The following is a 12,110-nucleotide window of genomic DNA, read 5'->3' as shown; positions in this document are numbered from 1 at the left end:
CTTGGCAATAACTAGTCTTTTCAGAGATTTATCAGCCATTTTGATACACAGCGACTAATGGAAAACAAAATTCAATTCCTTCGTTTACAGTGTAACACGATGAACAATGTTTATACTCATGTTAAAATGAAATTTAATGCCACCAAGAGCGGCAGACCACTTTGTGTACCTAGCATAAATCTCTCCCACTGGATCCCTTTGTTTAAGCCCCTCGTGACTCATCTCCTTCCAACTACACACATACACTCAGTGGCCTCTTTATTAGGTACACCTGTCCGTTACTGCAACATCTATTCAGCCAATCGTGTGGCAGCAGCTCAACACATAAAAGCAAGCAGAGATGGTCAAGAGGTTCAGAATGGGGAAGAAATGTGACTGACAGTGGAATGATTGGTGGTGGCAGACAGGGTGGCTCGAGTATCTCAGAAATTGCTGATCGGCTGAGATTTTCACGGACAACTGTCTCTACAGTTTAGAGAGAATGGAGTGAGAAACAAAAACATCCTGCGAGTGGCTATGCTGTGGGCAAAAATGCCTTGTTAATGACGTCAGAGGTGAATGACCAGACGGGTTCAAGCTGACGGGAAGGCGAAAGCAATTCAGCCACACATTACAACAGTGGTGTGCAGATGAGCACCCCTGACACAACACATCGAACCTTGAAGTGGACAGGCTGCAGCAGAAGGGCACACCAGGTTCCACTCCTGAAGTTAATAAAGTGGCCGGTGAGTGTACTTTCTTATCACCGTGACAGATGCACCACAGAATGTGACCAACGTAGCATCAATAGGAACCAAAGATCCAGCCTTTTACACCACTTTTCACAACCTCCCAAAGCAATCGTGGTTCCTAGAACTCTCATTTACTTACCTTTGAGATCCCAATTTGACATTTAACTTTAAATTCGAACTAAGAAATCAGAAATCTAATTGTAGAGTGCCTACCTAACCAGGTACTGATCTGAATCAAAGCTGGAATAACCCTGGTCTGTGCCGTTCAGCAGGTTATTCAGACACTGCTTCTTCACCTCGGGAAAGCCAAGCAGTTTCTCATTCTCTGGGATAAAACTCGACCCTCAAGGAGTGGCTGTAATTTGATGTAACCAAAAATTCCATCGGCAAGGCATCCTAAGCGGAGACAGTACATCAACTTCCCATTTCAAAAACCATCCAACACAGAAGGAAGCCATTTTGCCCATTCCATGTTTCATACAGGGAGAGAGAATAACAGTTTGAGCATCGGATTGGAATTCAGAGGCTGAGTTCGACAAACACAACAATCGTGCTCAGGAACTGCTGAACACATTATACTTTCCAGAATTTAGGTTCTTTGTTTTGATTAACTACAATGAAATCGAGACAAAAGGATGGAGTTACAGGCTCTGTCACATGCACAACTCCACAGGAGACAATGAGCCAAGTCAACCATCCATTTCCTTCACTAGGACTGAGTGATACCTCTCACACATCTGTTCCAAAACAGAGGTTTAAGTAGAGCAAGTGAGGTTAAAAAACAGCCCAAACTGAGAGATAGGCAGATTTGTTTTATTAACAGAATGTTTTGTCAACTTTGAGAGATGGAAGACAATTCTTTCAGTTTACTGGCGAAACTGAAAGTGATAGAAAGCAAACTGCCTGAGAGATATTGTGAAGTGTTTATGTTTGTACATAATATGGAGTGTTTGTTTAGTGATGTGACTTCCTGTCTTAGTATTGTACAAATTCTGGAGCTGCTGCAGTTTTAGAGATAGTTCTGAACATTCCTTGTCACTTCATGTCAATACAATACTAAAAATGTTCCAAATAATTTGTTGGGCCCTTAATTACATACCACGCAAACACAAAATTTGATAAGACATAATTGAGAGCAATAACACCAAAAGCTTTGTAAGGTTGTTAACTCTTAACTTTATCCCAGATACAAAAGCAGGTTTCAAACAGACTCAACAGAAAAGCACAAGCAGACATAAACCTTATACATTATATAAAAAAGTTAACATGTTCAAAGTGTCACCCAATTGTTTTTGAAGTTTTGTCATTAGTTATCTTGACAAAATAGCTTACTGACAGTAAAAAGTTACATAAAAATCTAAAAAGACGTCATTACATTAAACATCTCAGAATCTTAAATTTTTGATTCTTTCTTTTGCATCTTTTCTTTAATTTTACAATTACTACTACTATATGACACAAAATGCCAGAAAATTGAGGTGTATCACACACCCAAACAGAGCTTTTAAAACCTTTTTACAACTGACTGCTCATAGAATTATTTTGTGTTTAATCTTTTAAAAAATGGTTTGGATAATAGCTTCAGCATTGGTTCTACTGCGTGCCGGAGCTCTGCGATCCTCCTGAGTAATTCCCGTAGTTGTAGTTCCCATAGTATTGATTCCACTGATTCTGGCTCTGGTAATACTGGCTCCATTGCTGAGCGTACTGCAGAACAAACAAAGTTACATTCATACTCCTGAGTTGCATTTGCAGACCTTGGGAGACATTTCAAAAGCATCTCTAAAAAAAAATATTTAAAGCCAGCATTCAGTTGGCTGAGGACAATGCCTCTAGGACAGCGCTCCCCAAACCTTTTTATGCCATGGTCCCCTACCATTAACCAAGGGGTCTGTGGACACCAGGTCAGGAATTCCTGTTCTAGGAGACTGGGCATGATAAACCATCAAACAGCACAGCACAGGAACAGAGCCTTCAGCCCATGACATTGTACTGAGCTAAGTAAAACAAGTAAATATCTAACATAACTAATTCATTCTGCCTACACATTGTCCATATCCCTCCATTCTCTGCATATTCATGTACCTATCTAAGAGACTCTTAAAACTTGCATCATATTTGTCTCCACTACCATCTGTGGTGGCACATTCCAGGCACTGAGTTAATAAAACTTGCCCTGCACACCTGCTTTGTAAAAGCACAGTGGTTAACACACTGCTTTACAGTATCAGTGACCCAGGTTCAATTCCCACGCTGTCTGTAAGGAGTTTGTATGATCTCCCCGTGACCACGTGGGTTTCCTCAGGATGCTGCAGTTTCCTCTCACAGTCCAAAGACGTACCGGTTGGTAGGTTAATTGGTCATTGTAAATTGTCCCATGATTAGGCTAGGGTTAAATCGGGGGTTGCTGGGCAGTGTGGCTCAAAGGGCTGGAAGAGCCTGCATCTCAATAACTAAATTCACCCCCTCTTACCTTAAATGCATGCCCTCCAGTATTAGATATTTCAACCCATGTATTCTACCTATACCTCTCATAACCTTATCAACTTCTAGTCCAAGGTTCCCAACCTGGGGTCCAGGAACCCTTTGCTTAATGGTCCTGGTCCATGCATAAAAGGGGCTGGGAACCCCTGGTCAAACCTTTCCCTTCGCACATGCTCTCTAATCCAGGCACCATCCTGCAAACCTCTTCTGCACCTTCTCCAAAGCCACCATATCCTTACCACAAAGGGGCGACCAAGAATTGAATTCAGTCTAACCAGAGTTTTATAAAGATGCAACGCAATTTCCTGACTCTTGAACTCAATGCCACAACTTATAAAAGGCAAAATCACAAGAGATTTTACAGATCTGGAGTCCAGTGCTGGAGGAACTCAGCAGGTCAGAAAGCATCTATGAAGAAAAATAAAGAGTTGACGTTTCAGGCAGAGATTCTTCATAAGTTCTGGTCGCCCCACTATAGGAAGGATGTTAAGGCTTCGGAAAGGGTGCAGGTTTACCAGGATACTGCCTGGCTTAGAGGGCATGTGCTATCATGAGAAGCTGGACAAACTTGGGTTGTTTTTTAAAAAAGAGTAGCAGAGGGTGAGGGGAGACTTGATAGAGGTTTATAAGATTATGAGAGGCACAGAAAAGAGTAAACAGGGAATTATCTTTTTCTCAGGATAGAAATGTCTAACACCAGAGGGTGTGCACTGAAGCAGAGAAAGGTAGTTTCAAAGGGATGTGAGGGGTAAGTATTTTACTCGGAGAGTGGTGGATGCCTGGAATGAGCTGCTTGGTATGGTGAGAGGGACAAATGTTGTCATTGCTGAGAGCCATCAAGTCATTGCTGACTCATGACGACCCTATGGATAGTACAGCTGCCCAGAGATTTTTCATGGCAAGCTACAGAAGTAGATTGCCAGGCCTTTCTTCCATGAAGATTCTGTCGCTGCCCAGGTTGGGACCTGGTCGAATTTGAACTCAGGACCACCGCCTTGAAGTCCAGTGCTGATGCCGCTACACCACCAGCAGGCAATTAGAGGCATTTCAGAGACATTTAGATAGGCCCATGACAGTGAGGAACATGGAGGGATATTGACACTGTATAGGTAGAAGGGATTCGTTTTTTTTTATTTTTAGCTGGTTCAGCACAACATTGTGGGCCAAAGGGCCTGTTCCTGTGCCGTACTCTTCTATGTTCTGTGGCAAAAAGCCATGCCCTTCTCTACCACCCTATCAACATAAACAGCCAACGCCTAACAGGCACAGAGTTACATTTGAACACAATCTATCTCAAGGACATAGTACCTCCAAAACAGAGCCTACACAATGCCTCATCAAGAATCTTAGCAGGCCATTTCTGGCCTGTTTATACCCTGACTTTAATTTCATATTAAATGTGACAACAATCAGAAAATGCAAGGCTGGAGGAACTCACCTGCTGGTACTGGTTTGGATACTGCTGACTGTAGGTTTGTGTGGCAGTTTGGGGTTGAGTGTAGCCTTGGCTGTAGTTCCCATAGCTGCTGTAGGTGCCATAGTTGTAACTAGGATTGTATGCCTGATTGTAGCCCTGGCCGTAGGTCTGCCCATACGTCACTGGAGCTGGCGCCGGTGCTGGTGGTGCAGGAGCCGGTGCTGGTGGTGGCGGAGGTGGCGCAGGAGCCGGTGTCGTTGTCGGCGCGACTGGCGTTGGCTGAAGCGGGTATGAAACATGGTAAGATTTGCTGCAGGTTTAGTTGCTTCAGTTTTATGCCATTTGTACTATAGACACACAGATGTTCTAAACCTGGGTAAATATCCCTTTAGTACAGCTGGACAGGTGGATGGAAGACCTTTCCTGGAGTCCTAATGGGCCAAATGGCTGCCAGAGGCCAAATCAAAAGTCAAATAACATTCTTCTAGTTCCATGAAGTTTATCTAGTTCAAGCCCAACGCTATATATGACACGGCAGTAAATACTGTGAAGTTCTGAGCCCCACATGTAAGAAAGGATAGGGTCCAGAGGAGGTTTACAAGAATGTACCTGGGAATGAAAGGGTTAATGAGTGAGGAGCATTTAATGACTGTAGGCCTGTACTCACAAGATGAGTGAGGGGAGACCTCATTAAAAGGACTAGATCAAGTGGATGTAGAGAGAATATTTCCAATAGTGGAAGAGTCTAGGATCAGAGGGCACAGCCTCAGAATAGGACGTCCATTTAGAATAGAGATGAGGAGGAATTTCTTTAACCAGAGGGTGGTGAATCTGAGGAATTCATTGCCATGGGCAGCTATGATATCACTGGGTATATTTAAAGCAGAGCCTGATAGACTCTTGATTAGAAGGCAGGAGAATGGGGTTGAGTGGAGAAAAATAAATCAGCAATGATGGCATATTATATGATGGTGCCTCCAGGCTGGATGGGTCCGCATCCATGCCACTCCCCGCCCCAGCACTCCTCCTCTGCCACCTGTCCCACACCCCTCCCGCGGCGCTCCACCCTCACCATTCCCAACATCCTTTGCTTCTGCCAGACTTATAAACTCGCTCTCCTCTCCATGTTGACAATTGCAGTACTGTGCAAAAGTCTTAGGCACCCTAGTTATATATGCACCTAAGAGTTTTGCACAGGACTATATGTGTTATGGTCTTATGGACACAGCCTGGCTGTCACTTCTGTGACGTAATGATGAAAAGCTGCAGTGGTGAACATGATGTTGATGGCTGCTGAGCATACACCAGGTGATGTGCCTCCATTAAACTCTACAGGTAAAAAAAATAATTTGCTTCAGTTGAGAGAAATTGGTTGCTAGGTGGTCCTCCAAGAACAGTGAAAACACCAAAAGTCAATCAATGGAACTTAACAGTTTGAAATTCCCTTGAAGATGCAAAAAACTCTGCATAACTATTGAGAAAAATAAAAACTGCTGGTGCTGCAAATTAAGAGGAGAAAATGTTGGAAATACTCAGCAGGTCAGGCAGGATGTGGGAAGAAAAATTAGCAACAGCTGACCTGAAACACTGACTATTTCTCTTACCACACTTTTCTATATTATGTATAAACATGAGCTCTCTTCATGTTCTCAGATATTAATGTAGATGACAGAAATTCTGCAGGCAGGCTGCTGACTCCACTTCAGTAAAAATTGGGAAGAACCTCATTTCCAGCTCATTTACTTATTCAGAATCACCGGCATATGTCGTGAAATGTGTTAAGTTTGTGGCAGCAGTACAATACATTAAATAATAGAAAAGCTATGAATTACAGTAACATATACTATTAAATAGTTAAGTAAGTAGTGCAAAAATAGAAATAAAAAGTAGTGAGGTAGTGTTCAATGTCCATTCAGAAATCTGATGGCAGAGGGGAAGAAGCCGAATCACTGAGTGTGTGCCTTCAGGCTTCTGTACCTCGTTCCTGATGGCAGCAATGAGAAGAGGGCATGACATGGGTGATGGGAGTCCCTAATGATGGAGGCCACCTTCTTGCAGAAAATGTCCTGGATACTACGGGAGCTAGTGCCCATGATGGAGCTGACTGAGTTTACAATTCTCCGCAGCTTATTTCAATCTTCTGCAGTAGCCCCCTCCCCCAGTACCAGTAGCCCATTCTATCATTTGACAGTGATTACCATGCTCTGATTATAGGTGGTCTTGTTGTAGGTTGGTGCTCGCGCCATGTTGTAGCTGTGAGTCCGATTGTAGGTGCCACGGTTGTTGTTGTTGTTGCTGGGCCAGCGGTTCGGAGGGTTACTTCCACGGTTGTAACCTGCATTTTTTTTAATAAAAAGGCAGACAGGTCATATTCATGGTGAGCAAATACTCTTTACAAAAAGTAAAGACTACCTAGCAGAAGTTAAACAGGATTGTGTCATTCAGTTCCATGAGCCAATTCTGGCACCTAATGATACCTATAACCTGCTTCAAGCCTACTGCTTTGTTCTCAGTAAACGCATTCCTTACACAGGCATATTCACTCAGACACAAACATTGCCTTATCACTCTGCAGTCGTTGCAGTGAGTGTAAGCACTTCAATGTCTTCCCCAGTATATTCTTATAATTAACGGACTGGTTTCCCCCGCACTGCTACATACATTCGGAGTCAGACACCCAGTTTAGTTCAATTTTATACTTTATTTGTACTAACTGTAAGTGTGTGATTGTGTTGAGCATTCTAGTGTTTCACTGTCGTTTCCCAGCAGTCACATGGCGTCTACTGGCTCCTAAATCAAGTTGGCTTTATGGTGTCCTTTCTGCCATACACGGTGGGATTCTTAAGTAATGGGGATGTGTAAATGTGCATATATTGCTTGTATACTGTATTTAAGGTAGATACTTCTGCTTATTTTATAATATAATTGCAACTGCATTATGTGATGCATCATTTTCTAATTCATGTACAGTCTTAAGTTAACTTTGTTGGTAAGTAAAGATGGTATGTCAAAGTGTCTTAAAAAAAAATGCTTTTCGCCCTCAGTAAGAGAGGGATAAGGGCTGCCAGGAGTTCACACTGGACAAGTATGGAGATGTTATTGTGCTTTCTTGTAGATATCATTTTGTGAATATTGGCATTTATCTTTTCGCTATTTTTACTAATTTCTGTAAGTTTGATTTTTGACACACCTAAGAATTCTCTTCAAAATCGTGAAGTGCTAAATAGAGCAGTGAACAAATTACCAGAGGGATTTCCAAAGGAGTTCAGCATAAACTGGAGTTGTCATGGGCTATAATTACTAACCTCCACGGAATCCACCACGGTTAAAGCCACGAGATCCCTGCCCGCCACGATTATCAAATCGGTTGAAGTTTCCTCGGCCTCGGAAGCCAGAAGACCGGTTGTCAAAGCGTTTCTCAGGGGGAGGGATGGCCCGTTTCCCTTCCTCGTTGTACTCGCTCACCAGCTTCTCGGACTCCTCCTTCTGAAGCTCGACGTAAGTCACGTCTTCTAGGAAATCATCTACGACTGGCAGGGTGAAGTTCGCTATGTGCCAGAGAGAGAGAGGGAGAGAGAGAAAACAAGACACAGTGGGGAGAGAAGTTAATGGCATCACCCAGAATTGGCAATATTAAAAAGTGAGCTGGCGCAGGAGGGCCCTTGGCGCCAGTGATCCAACACCACTTGTCACTGGGAGGAAGCGGTGTTCAAAGAAAACAAAAAGGTGATTCGGCCTCCAGGAAACTGCTCCTTAATTTCCAAGCAGATTTGTTTGGCATAAATGTGGAAACTGGTTATCATCAAAACGCAGTTATGGACATCCCATAATTTAGAAATTCTGGCGATGCCCATAACATTCTCAGTGTACTGACCTCAGGTCTACAGGGCGTACGTCTGATAAAGACGGAAAAGATGGTGAAATGGGTTTGATGCGGAATAAGGATGAGAGGGAAGAGAGCTCTCTGACTTGGCACTTTTTTTTCCTTCCAACTGTTTTTTTAATATATAAAAAAACAGGATTTGCATTTCTAGATTCCTACCTTTCATTTCTAAAACTGCATGATCAGGCACATCCTTTCCTTCCTCATCAGTGCGTTTTATTGTCCGTTCTTTTAAATCGGCATCCGTGGGACAAATTACAATAGCCTTGCGTTGAAACCCTTCAAAAGGACGCATTTTTCGTCTCTGTGCTGATCCATAAACATTTGTCTAGCAATGTGACAAAGAAGAGGCAAAATTGTTTATTATTTGTTGCTTGGCTTGCAGACAACGAGGCCTGTAAATTACGAAATAAACACTTTCACCCCTCATAGCTCAAAAGCTTTCAGGCAGGGTAGGCACCTCTGCCCCTTTCCTCTCAAAAAGAAAACTTACCGTTTGGTTTGGAATCTCCGTACTGAACTTTCTTTAAAATGATTACATAAATCTAATGTGGGCTTGTGTGCAAGACTGAATATCAGGTTTGAGAAGATTCCTTGCTGCTCCATAATTTAGGTCAACCAATACTTTAATGGTTAACTTCTTGCCTTCTATTGGGCCAGCTTAACCGGTTCCCTGTCCACAGTCGCTGTCTGATATGTCAATCATTTATAACAACTGCCACACCTACATTTTACAATGCATCTGATCTTTCAAATAAAATCACATCACAATCAGGTGTAGTATCACCAGCTTATGTCATGAAATTTGCCGTCTGTGGCAGCAGTACCATGCAATACGTAAAAACTTGAAATACAGTATCTTTCAATCACATACGTTGATTGACAATGTTAATCTCCTATCCCAGCACCTGTCAAAGGACTCTATTGATACTTCCAACCCAATAGCAGTAAGTAACAAACTGCTACAAAATAAGCCCAACTACTAATACGCAAAGTGCACAACACTACAAGCATCCCTTCCTCAAAGCTATCTAATTTTGACCAAACAAAATATAGCATACAACTAGCTCACAGTTTAAATGCTAAATAAATAACAATTAATAAAAAGGAAAAGCATGTTCAATTATACTTCAAGTAATTTTGTTAAGATAGCTCACTCATTACCCACCCCAACCTTCCTCTATTCCCCACTCTTGACATTTTACCTCTTCTCACCTGCCTATTACTTCGCCCTGGGTTCCCTCCTCCTTCCCCTTCTCCTGTGGTCCACTCCCCTTCTTCTCCAGTCTTTGACCTTTCCCACTGACCTGGCTTCACCTACCACCATCCAGCTAGCCTCCATCCCCTCCCGGCACCTTTTTTCATTTTGGCACCTTTCCCCTTCCTTCTCTGTCCTGGGGAGGGGTCTTGGCCCAAAACATCAACTGTTTATTCATCTCCATAGATGTTGCCTGATCTGCTGAGTTACTCCAGCATTTTGTGTACATTGCTCTGGATTTCCAGCATCTGCAGACTGTCTCTTGTTTATGATTGTCACTCATTACGTGCTCCTCCTGCATCACTCCCTTAGAGCATCAACTGGCTAATTAACAAACACAAGTTTGACAAATGTATCTGAAAATGGCCCAAATATGTTTCAGAAATATCAGTTTGGACACTTTTTTGTTCCAGAGAACTAAATAGCAACACTAGTCCCAGATACGCTGCTGGTGATCAAGTAGCTCGCCTATCAATAATGCCAGAACGTGATGGGTTTTCTTTTATGCATTGAATTTGTATTGTGTAATTACCCTCCACACTGCAATTTGCTGGAAAACTAATCCCAGTTTTATCAGGGCACTCTGTTGTATGGTTAGTCATGAGTAACATTTAAGTAGACAATGCTGGGTAGAGAAACAAGTGAACTCTTTGTTATTGCTTGCTCTGCTTGCAGTTCAGGGGCTGATACAATGCAGTAATGCTCTGGGTTTTTAAGACTGGCTTGTTCTGCAGTACACAAAAATTTCCGTAACTGCTTCAGATCTGGAACCCCAATGACAATGTGTAAATTCTTCCATCGGCAATTGTCTTCAGATGCCACTTGACTACAAATAACAGTAATTCCTGGTTGCATATTTCAGTCTTTCTGTGCAATGGATAAACCAAGCACCACCCTGTCCAACGGTCTCTATAGAGAAGACCATCACTCACAATTTCTTTTTTCACACCATCACCCACACGCTTTAAATAACAGATCTTAACGTTTCTGCTGATGTTCCATAAGACCATAAGACAAAGGAGCAGAAGTAGGCCATTCAGCCCATCGAGTTTGCTCCGCCATTTTATCATGAGCTGATCCATTTTATCCTATTTAGTTCCACTGCCCCGCCTTCTCATCATAACCTTTGATGCCCTGGCTACTCAGATACCTATCAATCTCTGCCTTAAATACACCCAATGACTTGGCCTCCACTGCTGCCCATGGCAACAAATTCCATAGATTCACCACCCTCTGACTAAAAAAATGTCTTCGCATTTCTGTTCTGAAAGGGTGCCCTTCAAGCCTTAAGTCATGCCCTCTCGTACTAGACTCCCCCATCATGGGAAACAACTTTGCCACATCCACTCTGTCCATGCCTTTTAACATTCGAAATGTTTCTGAGGTCTCCCCTCATTCTTCTAAACTCCAAGGAATACAGTCCAAGAGCGGACAAACGTTCCTCATATGTTAACCCTCTCATTCCCAGAATCATTCTAGTGAATCTTCTCTGTACCCTCTCCAACGTCAGCACATCCTTTCTTAAATAAGGAGACCAAAACTGCCCACAGTTCTCCAAGTGAGGTCTCACCAGCGCCTTATAGAGCCTCAACATCACTTCCCTGCTCCTATACTCTATTCCTCTAGAAATGAATGCCAACATTGCATTCGCCTTCTTCACTACCGATTCAACCTGGAGGTTAACCTTAAGGGTATCCTGTATGAGGACTCTCAAGTCCTGTTGCACCTCAGAACTTTGAATTCTTTCCCCATTTAAATAATAGTCTGCCCGTTTATTACTTCTGCCAAAGTGCATAAACCATACACTTTCCAACATTGTACTTTATTTGCCACTTCTCTGCCCATTCTTCCAATCTATCCAAGTCTCTCTGCAGACTCTCCGTTTCCTCAGCACTACCGGAATCCATGCTGAGTTCCATTTTATTCTATTCTGTAGAAAATCTCAGAATCACTACTATCTGCTTAACTTCCGGGGATTATGTTTTGTTGGGATCACTTACAGTTTTGAAATATCAAAAATAATCAAGTTCAGTCCACATATGTAGTTAACACTTTCTGAAGACTTTTATTGAACTTGTTTTTATCTAAGCATTCATTAAAACCATTTGAAACACAGAAATTTTAGAAAGCTGTACCCAAATTTAAAACTAATCTGAAACGAAAGTAGTACTTTCATAATCCAAGGGCAAAGCGTTTCAGCCAAACCACTTGAATAGCTGACATTTTGGCATAAATAGACTTCATGGAGACCGTAATAAGATACAGGAGCAGAATTGGGCCACTTGGCCCTTTGCAATTGCTCCACCATTTCATCATGGCTATCCCTTTCCCTCTCAG

General features: G+C 42.5%; 1 protein-coding gene across 1 annotated transcript in view; it reads right to left on the bottom strand.

Annotated features, from left to right (window-relative positions):
- Nucleotides 1-1,530: 1,530 nt before the first annotated feature.
- Nucleotides 1,531-12,110, bottom strand: part of hnrnpul1l (heterogeneous nuclear ribonucleoprotein U-like 1 like) — a 60,829-nt gene continuing 50,249 nt past the window's right edge. The window contains exons 11-15 of the mRNA XM_063060003.1: nucleotides 8,675-8,843; nucleotides 7,938-8,180; nucleotides 6,831-6,967; nucleotides 4,654-4,911; nucleotides 1,531-2,438 (exon numbers count right to left, since the gene is read on the bottom strand). Coding sequence (XP_062916073.1) covers nucleotides 2,325-2,438; nucleotides 4,654-4,911; nucleotides 6,831-6,967; nucleotides 7,938-8,180; nucleotides 8,675-8,843 — 921 coding nt within the window. The 3' untranslated portion in view covers nucleotides 1,531-2,324. The remainder of the gene's footprint in view (nucleotides 2,439-4,653; nucleotides 4,912-6,830; nucleotides 6,968-7,937; nucleotides 8,181-8,674; nucleotides 8,844-12,110) is intronic.

The sequence above is a fragment of the Mobula hypostoma genome, chromosome 10 (genome assembly GCF_963921235.1).
Source record: "Mobula hypostoma chromosome 10, sMobHyp1.1, whole genome shotgun sequence".
NCBI classification, from domain to species: domain Eukaryota; kingdom Metazoa; phylum Chordata; class Chondrichthyes; order Myliobatiformes; family Myliobatidae; genus Mobula; species Mobula hypostoma.
The sequence above is the reverse complement of the archived record's forward strand: the minus strand, read 5'-3'. Positions and strand labels throughout refer to the sequence as shown.